This window comes from Sorex araneus, chromosome 4, assembly GCF_027595985.1.
Source record: "Sorex araneus isolate mSorAra2 chromosome 4, mSorAra2.pri, whole genome shotgun sequence".
In the NCBI taxonomy this organism is placed as follows: Eukaryota; Metazoa; Chordata; class Mammalia; order Eulipotyphla; family Soricidae; genus Sorex; species Sorex araneus.
Genome location: NC_073305.1, coordinates 145,230,639 through 145,247,179, shown reverse-complemented (window position 1 = coordinate 145,247,179; position 16,541 = coordinate 145,230,639). Strand labels below are relative to the sequence as shown.

General features: G+C 34.8%; 1 protein-coding gene across 4 annotated transcripts in view; it reads left to right on the top strand.

Annotated features, from left to right (window-relative positions):
• The window catches only part of MAN1A1 (mannosidase alpha class 1A member 1), a 196,209-nt gene that overhangs the window by 64,711 nt on the left and 114,957 nt on the right, over window positions 1-16,541 (top strand). For all 4 annotated transcript variants that reach the window (XM_055136509.1, XM_055136508.1, XM_055136511.1 and 1 more), the window contains exon 5: window positions 11,729-11,809. In XM_055136509.1, the coding sequence (XP_054992484.1) occupies window positions 11,729-11,809 (81 nt within the window). The remainder of the gene's footprint in view (window positions 1-11,728; window positions 11,810-16,541) is intronic.

Below are 16,541 nucleotides of genomic sequence, written 5' to 3'. Positions count from 1 at the left end.
CTTGCAAGGAGTGATCCCTGAGTGAAGAGCCAGGAATAAGCATTTGGCTAATTTGTTTATCTGAGCACCACCAGACAAACAAATTAAAATTAAACAAACAAAAAGTTAGAGGCATATGCATCTTATCTCAGAATTCCCAGGGTTGATGACATTGTATGCATTTTCTAATTATTATTCAAAGGTTTATTTTTGTCATTCTACAAAGAATCTAAAAGGAACACTTGTTACCCATTGTTTATTCATTGCTATATAAATTACCTACTAAATGCCTTTTAAGAGTTGGTTACTTATCCTCAGAGAGTTTATAATCTAGTAGAAAAAATAGCCAGGTTTTCGTGGAAGGAAGTAAAAAGGAAATCACTATTAAAGAGTACTGGTAAATATCAAATATTACATTCATTTGGGTTTTTTTTAAGGTTCTGCCATTTAGTATTAGTGACAGCCATATAGGAAAAGTTGTGTTTTCCTTGTTTTAATTGTTGCACAGTTGGTGAATCTGCCAAAATTATGCAACAAGAGCTTTGACTTAAGAACAAGATCTGCCTAGCTCAAGTGACTCTGTTTTTAATGGAGAGGAAATGTAGAGTTGAGATAATATATATAAGCAAACAAAGAACTTGAGTCCTCCAAGGTCAGCATGCAAATCTTAATATCATAGTACTAATTAGAGTGTATTGTTGTGTAGGTGGTCAATAAAAATTAATTGGGTGAATAAGAAGGTAAACCTTCCTGCCTTACTCTAGATAGACTATGCTAGACTCAGGTATAAAATGAGTTGACAGGGTATAACGGTCATTTTACATGTCACATTTTTATATACGTAGAAGCAATCTGGAGTTGAAATGCAGTTCATTCACTTATTTTTACCTATTAGTAGAATGAATTTGTGGTGACTCCTGATATAGGAAAATCACAGATAGATGAATAAATGACCAAGACATTAATGTTTGGGTATTTCTGAATTTTTTAGCTTCCTGCCATTTTAAAGGATGATTTATTTAGATCATTACATGGGAGACATTGAAAATCAACCCGAATGATGAATTATACCTAAAAATTGTCTGCAGATAATAATTTTTGTAGTGGAATTCTCTATTTTTCTAAATTTTATTTTATTAAATCACTTATTTACAAAGTTATTATTTACATAGTTGGGCTTTAGACATGCAACGTTCCATCACCAAACCCACCACCAGTCTTCCTCCACCAGTGTTCCCAGGTTCCCTCTCTTACCCCTCCACCCATAGTCTGCCATCTTCACAGGCACCTTTTTAAGGTGATCACCAAGGGTGAGCTAGGCATCCTTCTTGTAAACTATTGCATACCAGTGAAAATGGCACATATAAAAAATACTGGGAACAATCTGTTTTGATGGAGATGTGGTGAGAAAGGAGCACTCATCCACTGCTGGTAGGAAGGTTGGTTGGTTCAACCCCAATGGAAAACAATATGGAGGGTTCTCAGTAAGCTTATAACTGAGCCATCAGATAATAATTTCTTCAGTGAACCTTCAGTTAAGGCCAAAGCTGCATTAAAATTATCCTTTAATAGCATTTTTCTGAGGTAAAGTAGTATCTCAGTGTGAGAGGTAGAGCTCTGAGATAATGAATAGATGATTAACTTGCTCAAGATATTAACTAGCAGCATGCTGAGATTGTGATCCTTGACATGCTCTCAAAACATACCTCTGATTATAATGTTCTAGATAACAGAGGTAACATTTTTTTTGTTTAAGGATTCAGGTAATGATTAATAGTGAAAAGACCCTGCACTCTATTGGTGATTTCATTGCAGTTTATTCAAACAAATTAAATACCCGCAGCAGTGCGGGTATTTAAAAAAATGTATTATTGTTGAAAGTTAAATACTTAAAAATAATAATTTTTAAATACTACCCTGTTGAAATTTTATGCTACTCTTCAGAAAAATTAAGTGTATCTTTATGTATTCACCCTGTGAGATGTAAACTGATCTCCAAAAAGCAACTTTGATTCTTCTCAAATGTTTGGAGGGCCGCTTGCATAGGTCCAGAATACCATGCCATGAGTATGAGCAAAGCAAGTTTTGTTGTCTTGGTATTTGTCTTATAAAAGTTCTGTTTTAGAGTAGCTTCTTGATGGACTAGATAATAAAAATAGTTATCCTATTGAATGGGATTATTAGTATTTTACATCTGAATAATCATTCCCTGTCAAGAGTGATGATTGAGTTTGGGCTGTAAGAGGATAATGACTATTCTCTCTGATAGTAATTAGTGATAGATTAGTAATTAGTGATAGATTAGATTGCTACTTGAGGACCCTTATATACCTACATAGTAAAACAAACTACTTTGTATAGAAGAGATGGTTGTTTGCCTATATTTGTGGCCCATAGATTAGCACTATGTTCATCTTAACAGGTTCATCATAAAACTTAAATGTCACTTAACTAAAAGCAGTTTGTAATATGGTATATACACCATGTCTAAATAAAGTATAGGCTAAACCTAAACATAGTCAACATGTAGAGGCAGTTATCTCTTTTTTAATCAATGACCTTGAAAAAGTCATGCTTTCAACATTTGTCATCAAAGAATAGTTAGCATATTAGTCAATAGTGGAGCAGTTATTATTAAGCATAATTGTATTGGTTTGTTGTGTGCCTGCTGTTGATGTTTGCTTGTTTCTCACATGTGATACTACTCTGAGAAACACAGGCTTTGTTCATTGAGTAGAAAGCTGAAAGCAAATTTGAAGAAATAGAAAGCTGGCAGTAGCCTCTCATTTCAAGGCTCCTAATATTTCTCTTTTTTAAAAAAGTATAATGATCAGGACCAAATTCTCAATAGAATTTATATATTTCTGAGAAGAAAAGTTCTTTTTCCAAAAGCTTTTTTATTGCAATTTATTCAAACAAATTTGTAAAGCTGTAGTCACAAAATAATTATGGAGAATTAAGTAAGGAGAATTCTCATATAAGCCTGATTATAAGTAACTAAGAATTGAAGGCACAAAGAAACTTATCTGTTTTTAAGTGACAGCTGGCACTTTTGTAGTTCTTCAATCAAAAGGAAACTGGGGCTCAATTATTTCAAAATCTAAGTGTATGTGTAATGGTCAAAACCATTTATTTCAGTTCTATTATTTGAGTTCTATTAAAACTATATTGTTTGATAGGTAATCTTTTTTACTTTCTTATTAAAATACCCAACCTAATAAATTTCTCCAAGTTGTTTAATATGCTATCTAGTCTTGTGGAAGTTTTGAAACAGATTTTGAAATGTTCACTCTCATTCTTGATCTGATGGGGATAGATTGTCTATGCTCGTGATCCTTTTTATTTTTGCCAAATTTACATTTAATTCTGTTTTATAGAGGTATGCAGTGGTTTTATTCCTTACTGGGACATAAGAGTACTGGGTGGATAATACATGGAATTGTGTAAGAAACTTAGAATTATGAAGGGGACCATCTTCTATTGTCTGATTTGATGCTCCCTCTGTTTCTGTGCTTAGGCATCAGTCTTGGTAGTGCTGTGTAAAAGCAAATACTGTGCTCGAGCAGGGAGCTATGTGAATCCCCCCACCGCAGGGCTGTGTAAGCCCCTCACGAGCACCGGGATTACACGTGAAAGTAAGGGCAACTGAGGCTTGAGCTGAGAGAGCAGATGTCCAGGAGGTATATTATCTGGAATCAATCAACTCCCAAGCCACAGGCTTGTCTTTTTAACTGTCTTACTATATCCATAAAAAAAAAAGCAATTGCAGGGGTTGTAGGGATAGTACAGTGATAGGGCTTTTGCCTTGCACGCAGCCGACTGGGGTTTGATTCCCAGCATCCCATATGGTTCCCCGAGCACTGCCAGGAGTAATTCCTGAGTGCATGAGCCAGGAGTAACCCCTGAGCATCGCCAAGTGTGACCCAAGAAGCAAAAAAAAAAAAAAAAAAAAGCAATTGCTCTGAAATAACTAACCATGCAAAGGACACTAAGGAGAAGAGAAAGACAATATTTACAAGTCACAGTCTGATCAGGAGACAAAGGTATTAGGTAATTTACAGGTTGGGGGGTGGGGACAATCAACAAACACAAGCTTCCAGCAGCCAAGGAGGTAGGGTAAACCAACCATTATCCTACAGTGCTGTAGGACCATATGTAGTGCTGGGTCAACCATGTGCGAGGCAAGTGCCTACCCCACTGTATTATCTATCTTGTCCACAAAATTTGTTTTGTATTTTAAAATTTGTATTTTCAAATTGAGATGGCTTTAGTTTATATGACTTGTATGTTTTAGGGTATAATTTTGTGCTTCTTTAAAGTTATGTGTGGGGGCCGGAGTGATAGCACAGCGGGTAGGGCGTTTGCCTTGCACGCGGCTGACCCGGGTTCGATCCCCGGCATCCCATATGGTCCCCCAAGCACTGCCAGGAGTAATTCCTGAGTGCAAAGCCAGGAGTAACCCCTGAGCATTGCTGGGTGAGACCCAAAAAGCAAAAAAATAAAAAAATAAACAAAAAAAATTAAAGTTATGTGTTACCATCCACAACTACTACCAGAATACTAATGTTCCTCCACAGTAGTCTGTTGTACTCCCTCCTTCAAATTCTTCCTCATGGTATCTTGATCTAGAGGAAGCTTTTCCTAGTTGAGAGATGGAACATAATAAGGATGGGAGAAGGAGGCATACAAAATGATTATACAATTTAATTTTTTTCTGTTTCATGGGGATGTGTAGTGATAGTACAAAGGTAGGGCACTTGTCTTGTATATGACAGGCTTGGTTCTATCTACAGAATCCCATATGGTCCCCCAAGCCCACCAAGAGTAATCCCTGAGCATAGAGCCTGAGTATAAAGTTGGGAGTACATCCTGAGCACCATCAGATGTGGCCCAAACCACTACTACCCCTTCTATATTTCCTATTTCAGATATTTTTTGTCACAAACACACACTCACACACACATATATACACACACATACAAATATGTATATATGCCTGTTTATGTATGCAACATTGTAAATCAGAGGGATGCAACATTGTAAATCAGAGGGCAGAAGTATAAGGAAAGGGACAAAGTAGAAGTTATCAGAAGGTTTAAGCTACCTATACAGTATGAGAGTTTAGTACTACTTTTTCTATGATTTGCAATATTTGACTCTTGATTTAAGATATAAATTTAGTTATACCATATACTTTACTAAATTTATATGGTAATCTGAGTGTATTCTTTGATTCGTAGGCTACTAATAGAGGGAAATCAAAATGAAAGCTGATTATTCAGTAAAAAAAAATTTTGTAGTTGATCTTTAACAAAGTGTTTTCATTTTCCATTTATGATTGTATCTACTTCTCAAACTGATACTACATAGATTATGTACTAGAAGCCATAAAATACATGAGAAACATTCCTGGATTAACCCTTACTTAATGTATTTGAAAAAGTTAATTTTATTTTAAAACATGCAGAGATGAAGAAGACTTCAAATTTCATATCAAGTATTAGAACAAATTAGTCAGGATTTTCTGTTTTGGATATTCTTCTATAAATTTTCTGCTTTGCCCAGTCCCTTTTTTTGTCAGTAATGTTTATCAGTTACTGGAGATATTTTATAAGCATTAAAGGGGTAATTAAATATTGATGCCATGATGACATTATTAAATGTATTGACAGTATTTTAATAGGAATTAAAACCAGCTATAGAATTGATCTAAAATGCTTAGATTATATAAGTTCATTTTTGGAAATCAGGTAGAGTATATTAAACTGAGAAGGAAGTTTGGTCAGGATACTAAATTTCAAAAAACTTTTAGCTGTTGAGAAATATGACTCTACAAAGGTTAGAGAGCAACAGTTTTCATTCTGGAATTTAGACTTATGATTATGGGGCTTTTGATTTTCCAATAATAATGGTGAAAGACAGTTCTTAGTTTGTTTAAACTGAGCTACTTGGTAATAGCTGCAGGCATCTGCTGAGTTGCATACTGTGCTCAATAATGTCTGCAGTGCTTTACAAATCCACAGAGCCTTGTCCTTTTTTACAATTGAGGGAAACAAGACTAAGAATGTTGTTTGGGACTTCACACACATCCAGATTTTGAACCAGACTTCAGTCCCAGGTCTCCTGACTCTTTAGTGGTGTCAATTTGCTGTGGTGGGAGAATATTTCCTTTGCCCTTTATATTTAAGGATTACTAATGAGCGACCAAATGTGTTTTAATTGCAGTCTTCTTACTTAAAACAATATTGGTCAGAATGTAGAAAGAGCTTTTATATTAAGGTTTCTTAATAATTTAGAGTTAACTTTGAATGAAAAGGAAGGAGAGACTTTTATTCAACATAGTATTAGAAGTCCTTGCCACAGTAATCAGGCAAGAAAAACAAAGGCTTCTACATTATAAAAGTAAAACTCAAATTACCTCTCTTTGCAGATGACATGATAATATATGCAGAAGACATTAAAGAGTCCACAAATAAAACTTCTAGAAAAAATAGACTTAAATACCAAACTACCTGGCTGCAAAGTCAATGCACAAAAATCAGTTGCATTATAATATACAACAAATTAATCAGAGGAAAAAGTAATCAAGACTTTATCCCATTAAAAATAGTATCCAAAAACATCAAGTATCTAGCGTAAGCTTAAAAGATATAGGAGATCTGATAATATGAAACTTTAAACCACTTAAGAGAGAGAGAGAGAATGACTTTAGGGAGTGGAAAAATATCCCATGCTCATGGTTTGGAAGAATCAATATTATTAAATAAGTATTCTACCTAACTATTATAGGTTCCATGCATTTCCCATCCAAATTCAGGTGACAATCATCCAAGATCTAAAAAAATTCAGTAATAAAGTTTGTATAGAATCAGAAAAGACCACAAATAGCCAAAACCATACTGAAAAATAAGAAATTGGGAGGTGTTTAATTACCGAACTTGGAACTGTATTATAAAACTATATTGATCAAAACTGCAATGTACTGGAATAAAGATAGACCCTCCAATCAATGGGTCAGAGTTGAATTCCCTATGACAAAGCCCCATATATATGGGCAGTTAATTTTTGATAAAGAAGCTGAAAACATTAAATGGAGTAAAGATAACCTCTTCAACAAATATTGCTGGAAAAAACTTGGATAAGTACAGGTAAGAAACTAAAGCTGGATCAATATCTTACACTTCTCACAAAAGTCAATTCAAAGTGGATCAAAGACCTTGAAGTCTGACCAGAAACTATTAAGTACAGTGAGGTAAATATAAGCAGAATATTTCAAGATTTGAACCTCAAAGGTGTCTTCAGTGATCTGATACCACTGGCAAAGGCAACAAAATAAAAAATAAACAAATAGGACTACATAAAGTTAAAGAGTTTCTGCATGGCAAAAAAAAAAATCCCATGGTCTAAAACTAAAAGACAATTAACACTAACTGTGAAAAAATATTAACATTCAACATATCAGATAAAGGTTTGATATCCAAGGTATATATAGTTTTCACAAAAATCAACAACAACAACAACAACAAAAATTCAAAAATCCCATTAACAAATAGGGAGAAGAAATGAATGCCTCTGATGAGGACAGGAGGACAGGCAGTAGGCATATGCATCACTTATCAGAGAAATCCAAATCTAAATGACAATGAGATACCATCTCACACCAGTGAGAATGGCACTTATCAAAAATAGTAGGAGCAATCTGTGTTGGCTGACATGTGGGAGAAAAGGAACTATCATCCACTGCTGGTGAGAATGTTATCTGATATAACCCCTGTGGAAAACAGTATGGAGAATTTTAAGTAAACTTAGAATTGAACTGCCATATGGCCCAGCAAGTCCACTTTTGGGCATATATCCCAGAACATAAAAACACTCTCTCAAAAGGACATATGCACACGAGTATTCATTACTGCACTCAGTACAATAGCTAAGATATGGAATCAGCGTAGGTGTCCAACAGAAGGTGAATGGATTATGAAGATATGGTATATCTAAGCAATGGAATACTATTTATCTGTAAGAGTGATTAAATCATGCAGTTTGCAGTGAAATGGTTGGAACTGAAATTTTCATGTTGATTGAAATAAGCCAGAAGAAGAAAGACAAATACAAATTGATCCCACTTATCTATGAAATCTAGAATACTGGATGAGAAAATATAGTAAAGGCGAAATGCCTAGATCACCCTTGACTACAGTGTTTAGAGAGGAGATTACTGGAGGAGGAAAAAATCAAGGGTGGAAGAAGAGAATGAGAAGTAATGGGTGAACAAGCACCAGGGCTTCAATTATACCAGTGACCTGAGTGAGGGGCATAGCTATGTATGTATGTATATATATATATATATATAAAACACAGATTCAACAAAACTGAAAACATGAGATTTAAGCAGCAGCCACTGAAACTTTGTAATGTGCCTGTCAGCTTGACAGACGGGGTAGAATGGGGTTGGAATGGGGAGGAAATCTGGGAACACTGGTGGAAGGATTGGTATTGAATTATTACATGCCAAAACCAACTATCAGTAACTTGGTAAATTATGGCTGTACATTATGATGATTGGTATTAACAATGTTGATGTAAAATTCATATTTTTCTTTGGGTATGGGGATAGGGGAGAGGGTACTAGGGCCATAACCCAGCAGTCTCAGGGCTTACTCCTGACTGTGCTCAGGGATCATTCCTGTTGGTCCTTGGAGGACCATACCTCAGTGCAAGGAATCAAACCCAGGTCAGCAGTGTACAAGGCAAGCACCTTAATCACTGAATTATCTCTCTGACCCCATGAGCAACATTTTTACAGAAAAGGAAGCAGCAATCACCAGAAACTAGTGTGGATTTACTAACAAGCCAGATATGCCTTTTGAATTGGCTCACTAGAGTATTATATTAAATCCATGAAGTTCAGAATGCAAAGTAACTGACCACAGAAGTCATATTTTGCAAGGTCATTTGTCAGTATTGTACAGAGAAAGATAAATAGAACTTATATTCTTGAATATATTGCTGGGTCAATAATTTTTTAAACAACCATACAGTAGGTGATTGATGTCTACCTGAAGATAGATATCTGGGGATATTTGACATATCTCAGCCTTCTACTTTTTGCAATAATTTTTAGCACATGTCTATATAAAAGTTCTGGTTATGAAAAAATTTATATGAGAAAGAAAAATGCATGTGTAATGAGCATGTATCTTGAATAAGAATACAAAATCATCTTAATAAGTGTTTCATAGGCAGAAATGTGGAAAAATCAGGTGTAAAACTGAAAAAACACAAGTCTAAATTAAGAATAATAAAAGGTGAAGGTTTAAATATATTATATTTTATTATTAGATATTATTATTAATTTTAGGAATAATATATTTATGTAATTCAGTATATGTTAATAGATTTTCTTTTTTCTTATCAGTAATTTTGTGGAATATTAAGACTTTGTAATTGTATAACATCCAGAGATACATGACACATAAATTGTACCTATGTAAAATGTTTTAATAAACTTAGGTACATGTTACAGATTTCAAACTATAATTAATGAACTTACCAAAGAATCTTATTTTAGCATGTTTTTGCCTAACATTTATTTAGTATATTTCCAGGAAATTTTTTTAAAAACTTCTAACTGTAGGAATTACTTCACTTTTGTTGTTAAATCTTTGTAACTTTTAAAAGAAAACTTGTGCGAATTAAATGAAAATCTTATTATTTAAAAAGAATCATCATCTCCCATGAGTGTACTAAAATATAGACTGCTACATTTAAAGATTTTGTCAGTTTTCATTATTCTGTCTCTAGAATATAGGTCAGTGCTTGGCTCGAGGTAGTTGCTAAATACGTGTTTACTAAAAGAAGTAATATCTCAGATGAATTTGACTAAGCTCATCTGCTCAAAACTGACTCCACATTTTATAGTCTGGTGTGAACTCCTTTGATTATCAGTAACTGAGTTGATGTTAGGCAAAACTAGTTACTGAATAAGACCCAATAAACATGAAAAAGAAGCTAACTAAAGCTTTGAAGCATAGCCTAGATCTTTTATGAGTTATCTGTACTAAATTATCTAGGAACAGAATGCAGGACAGTTCTGCTTAATAATCAGATATCAAATAACATGGTTATTGGAAATAATTACTATTATAACACAATTCTGCAACCAGTAATTAGGGGACTTGATGATTATCAGTTAAGTGATATAGAAATCAGGCAGCAGAGCTCTGAATGAGAATCTAAGTACTCAACTTCAAATTATATTTCAACCATTTATTAGTTTTCTTCTTTAAAAAAGTAGCCCACTATTCATTCCCTGGAAGTCTCCCTCTGCCCAAGGTCTCAGTTGGGCCTGAGGATGTGACTCAGTGGTTGAGCCCTTGCTCTGGATGCATGCCACTTAGTGATCTTTCCCTGGAACATGCCACATTTTCTTTATTTTCTTTCTTTATTTTTTTTTTAGAGAATAACTGTGAAGTACAATTACAAACTTATGAACTGTTGTGTTTGCATTTCACTCATACAGTGATCATTTACCTATCTCTCCATCAGTGCCCATTCACCTCCACCAATGATCCCAATATCCCTCTCACCACCCCCACCTTATCCCCACCACCTCACCCTGCCGCTGCGGAAGGGCATTCCCTTTTGTTCTCTCTCCTTTTGGGTGTTGTTGTAGTTTGCAATAGAGGTATTGAGTGAACATGCCACATTTTCAATTGTGATTACCAGCACTATGATTGTTAAACCCTGGTACCATAATGGTTGTGCCATTTCTAGCACACCATAAGCACAGCAAACATGGCAACCAAGTGTACAATCATCAAATAGTTCAACAAGGGAAAGGGTAAAAAGTCGCTAACTGCTTTAAAGCTCATCTTTTTAATTTTTGTTTATTTCTAGGCCACACCTGGCAGTACTCAGGACTTATGCCTTGTGGGTTTGAGGGGGCAACATGGAATGCTAGGGATGGGACCTGGGTTGACCATTGAACCTGGGAAGGCATGAACCCTTCCCACTGTTCTCTTTCCAGCTCCATTTTTCCAATGTCACATTTTCTATAAGAATAGTAATAATTTCACATAGTTGATGTGAGGATTAGAAGATACAATCCATATAATTTAGCAGTCTGCTGCATCTAGCACATTGTACTTAATAACAACAACATTAATAAAAATAATCTATTATTGATATTAAAAACTGCTTCAGAAAAAATATAGCATTGCATGTTGTATCCTTTTTTGCAAAGATGAACTGTCTTCTTTGAGAAGTGAAACCATACCAGACTGGAGACAGAAATTTTGAAAAGGTTCTGGACCCAACCTCTATCCTACTTGTAACCTAGCTGTGCTACTTTAACATGATCTGAGAAAAGTGACTGAATAATATTGAACTGTCAGCCAAAATATAGAGTCTGAATGGCCTTTCAATAAGAAAATTAAGCAAATGAAATTGGATGAGAGCATGGCATTAAAATATTGCTTGGCAAAGACCTACCTCATCTATACAAATAGAGAATACTGAGTATTGAATCTATAGTTAATAGAGGCATGGGTGGGGGTGACTATTTCATTAATATAGTAATAGTAGTTATTTATGTATTTTGAACTTGTTATAAGGTAGGACTTGACCCCTTATATCTAACTATCTAGAGGTATTTAACAAAATTTAAAATATTTAGCATACTTTATCCCAATATTTTTTGTAGTTGTGTACTGTCATTTATATATGGATTTCTTTTATTTTGTTTTCACAGAACGCTGAAATTTCTGTTTTTGAAGTAAATATACGCTTTGTTGGTGGACTTCTCTCAGCTTACTATTTGTCTGGAGAAGAGGTAAGAAGGCATGGCATAATGGAATTTTAAGTACCACGTAAATGTGAATTATTTACTGTCTTAAAATTACATTATTGGGACAAGATGTGCCTTTTGTGGTACATACTTATGTATATATACTTATGCTACACATTTTTTTTTTTTTTTGCTTTTTGGATCACACCTGGTGATGCTCAGGGGTTACTCCTGGCTCTGTACTCAGGAATTACTCCTGGTGGTGCTCAGGGGACTGTATGGGATGCTGGGGATTGAACCCGGGTCGACCGCATGCAAGGCAAATGCCCTACCCACTGTGCTATAGCTCCAGCCCCCTAGGATACACATTCTTAAGCTGTTAAATATCCATATTCTGGTGAGTGTCTTGCATATACAGAATTTTGTATGATTTGTATGAATTAAATGAGCACCCTAGGAAAGTTTGGCAGAACATGGCAGGAAATGTTAAGCTATGTCTTAAAATTTTGGCTCCATTGTGTTACACCAGGTGTAATTATACCACAAGTTAAAAGTGTCTGTTAATATATTCAAGTGGTTTAGTGTGGTGGCAGGTTTGTGGGTACTTACAGACTCATTTTTGTTAAGTATTTAAATGTGAGTGTAACATGAGCTTAATTTAAAAAAAATTTTTTTAAGTTAGTATAACAGGTAAGGTAGAAAAATTATGGTGCTTAAGATCTGAGGTGGTGAGATGCTCTGCTCGGCAGTAAGAAATCCTCTAAGCCAGTGTCTGCGTAAAGCACTCTGGGAGCTCTTTCAAGGAAAGGTTTAATTAGTTAACTACTGTAGGGATTTTTAACTGAGTTGTATTTTTTTTTATTGGTAGAGTAAGGAAAGCTTTTGATTCATGCTCTTGAAAAACACAGATGTTCTTTTCTTGAAAGGTCTGGGCAAGTTTATGTCCACCTAGTGTCCACTAAGATTCTCATAATGGGCATCCACTTTTTTTTTTAGGAGAAATGCTGCACAGTTTTATTTTTTTAATAGTTTATTTTTAATTAGTGAATCAACGTGAGGGTACAGTTACAGATTTATACATTTTTGTGTTCATGTTTCCCCCATACAGAGTTCGATAACCCATCCCTTCACCAGTGCCCATTCCCCACCACCAGTAAACCCAGGGTCCCTCCCACCCTCCCCAGTCCCGTCTCCCCCCACCCCAAACTGCCACTATGGCAGGGTATTCCCTTTCGTTCTCTCTCTCTGATTAGGTGTTGTGGTTTGCAACAAAGGTGTCGAGCAGCCATTGTGTTCAGTCTCTAGTCTACATTCGGCACGCGTCACTCCTCCCCCGCATAACCTCCGACTACATTTTACTTGGTGCTCCCTTCTCTGAGTTGCCCAGAATGAGAGACCAGCCTCCAAGCCATGGAGTCAACCTCCTAGTACTTATTTCTACTATTCTTGGGTATTAGACTCCTAGTCTATTATTCTATATTCCACAGATGAGTGCAATCTTCCTGTCTGTCTCTCTCTTTCTGACTCATTTCACTTAGCATGATACTTTCCATGTTGATCCACTTATATGTAAACTTCATGACCTCATTTTTTCTAACAGCTGCATAGTATTCCATTGTATAGATGTACCAAAGTTTCTTCAACCAGTCATCTGTTCTAGGGCACTCGGGTTTTTTCCAGATTCTGGCTATTGTAAACGGTGCTGCGATGAACATATAAGTGCAGATGTCACTTCGACTATACTTTTTTGCTCCTCTGGGATATATTCCCAGCAGTGGTATTGCTGGGTCAAATGGGAGCTCAACCTCTAGTTTTTTGAGAATCGTCCATATTGTTTTCCAAACGGGCTGAACCAGTCGGCATTCCCACCAGCAGTGTAGAAGGGTCCCTTTCTCCCCACATCCTCTCCAACAGCAGTTGGTTTTGTTCTTTTGGATGTGTGCTAGTCTCTGTGGTGTGAGGTGGTATCTCATGGTCGTTTTGATCTGCATCTCTCTGATGATTAGTGATGCAGAGCACTTTTTCATGTGCCTTTTGGCCATTCGTATCTCTTCCTTGGAAAAGTTTCTGTTCATTTCTTCGCCCCATATTTTGATGGGGTTGGATGTTTTCTTCTTGTAGAGTTCAACCAGTGCTTTATATACCATTGATATCAACCCCTTATCTGATGGGTATTGTGTAAATATCCTTTCCCATTCTGTAGATAGTCTTTCTATTTTGGTCACTGTATCTTTTGCGGTGCAGAAGCTTTTTAGTTTAATGTAGTCCCATTTGTTGATCTCTGTTTCTACTATATTGCTTAGTTCCGTGTCATCTTTGAAGATACCCAATATCCACGATATTGGGCATCCACTTTTAAGTTTATGGAGTTAAAAGCTGGCATCACTATAAAATAGTTAAAGATTTCAATTTCCCATCAGCCAGAGATACGTTGGCATTCTGTCAGGGGAAGTGTGGATCTTTCCTACTGTAGTATTTCATGTATTTCTATGCTCCTTAAACAGATTTAAACAGAGGAATGAATGTTCAATGAGAAAAGCAGCTTTACTTTGTTCCTATCACTCATGTACTTCCCTAGCCTTAGCAAAACAGTCCATACAAGTATAATTTTCCTTGGCATATATTTTGTTTACCATAGAGCTTTTTAAAGTATTCAGATAACTTGTATTCTCATATATATGTTTTGTTTAATTGTTGCACCTGTTCTTTATAAACTATGTTTATAATCATGTTTATAGCTAGAGACTTTCTGTTGCTCTAAGTGTTCTGGGCCAGTGGATCCATCTTGTAAAAATTAATACTTACAATTTACCATTTCTATTAGTTGTTAACAAATGTCTGCTTTTAAAATACTTGTCTTCAATATTTGATGCCTGGGTATTGTCTTATATATGATATGTATTAGAATCACTTTGGTTTTAATTTTTTTTATTATTTATGTAGAAGTGAAACAATTTAGAGGAATTAAGGATTATATCATTCTGTATCTAGATTCAAAAAGATAAGCATACAAGGGAAACAAATATTGCAAACAGAAATAGGTGATACTTATTCAAAATATGTATCATATTTAGGAAATTTTTCATTCATAACAGAGTCTTAAGTTAAGATGCATATATTTCTACATAAGTATATCCTTACAAATATATAATATATATAATATCCACATATATTTTAGTTACCTGTTGATAAAATTACTTGCTTAAGAGCATATAAGCAATTTTTTATTCAATATTTAGTTAACTTTAGTAAATAAATCACTACAAAGAACCCTTCCATATTTTAATAACAAAATAAAATTATTTTATTTTTGCTTTCTCTGTATCTCAATGTAAAAAATTATTGTTGTTCTAGATTTTAATTTTATGGTAACATTTTTGTATAGAATATACTTTTCAACTTATACACATATAAACGTATGTAGATAATATATATGTGTGTATATTTTATACAAAACCCACCATCTTTTTTATGCCCCCTTCACTTTGTTTCTGATATACTTTCTCTTCCCATAGGAAATATTACTTCTGTTGTTAATCTCTGCTTGGTTCTTTTTTATTTCTCTTTGCCCATAAATTTTATATCTTTATATTACACACATGGGTGAAATCATCCAGTACTTTCATTTTTGACTTATTTTGTTTAACAAAATCCCTTAGAGCTCCTTTCATTTTGCTGTTAATAGCAAAATTTTATCTTTTTTAATTGCTGAATAGTATGCATTAAATTAATGTACTGTACACGCCTTCCTTATCCAGTCTTCCACATACAAACACTTCAGTTGATTCCATATTTTTGCTATTGTAAATAATGATTTAGTTAGCATAGAGTTATGCATACCCTTTTGTGTTAATATTTTCATTTTCAGATAGTCAGCCAGAAATAATGGTCTTTAGTTAACATCTTAAGCATGATCCATACCAATTTATCAGAATATCTGCACTAATTTTCATTGCCATAAAATACATTAAGATGTATTTTAATTTACTGGATTTAAATTCCACCTTCTTTTCATTTTTTTTCTATTTTTGGGTCTCCCAAGGGGTGCTCGGGTAAATGTAAGGGCCTGAGGATGTGTTACTGCTTGGACCCTGTAAACCCGCCAAGATATACGAGGTCATGTAGACCAAGGTTTAGCACAACTATATATAGGACAACTGCCTAACTCTTGTACTATCGCTTCTGCCCTATTCAGTTTTTTAATTGATAAGGATTAGTTTTCTCAGCCAAGTGTTTGCTTAATTCCTTCTTAAATGTTTTGATGGTTGGGTTATTTTCAGTATTTCTATATATGAGTAATATAGCTGTAATCAGTCAATAATTGTTCTTTAAAATGTGATTACCACATATGAAATGATTGGTGTTAGACTATTTTAGCATCATCTACCGATGCTTCCTCCATATTCCCTCATCATAGCACTTTAACCAATATGCGTGGGGAAATTGGCTAGCAGAAATGATTTTAGTCTATGCCTGTGCTGGACCTATTTTTCTCCGTTATCAAAATGGAAAAGAAGAGTGCTTAATAGAAAGAAAACCAGCTTGACCTAGTTATGAATAAGTTGGTTCCAGATTATTAATAAGTTCTATACTATACAATTTCATGTATTAAGATTAAGGAACACTAGGAAAAATTCATCTTCTTATAGTATCACATAGAGGGTCTACTAATCCACAATAATTTAACATTCTGATTTTGTTTTAGAGACTCAGTATTTTGAGAATATTTTATACATTGCCTTATACAAGCATACAGGTAAACAAAGAACTCAAAATA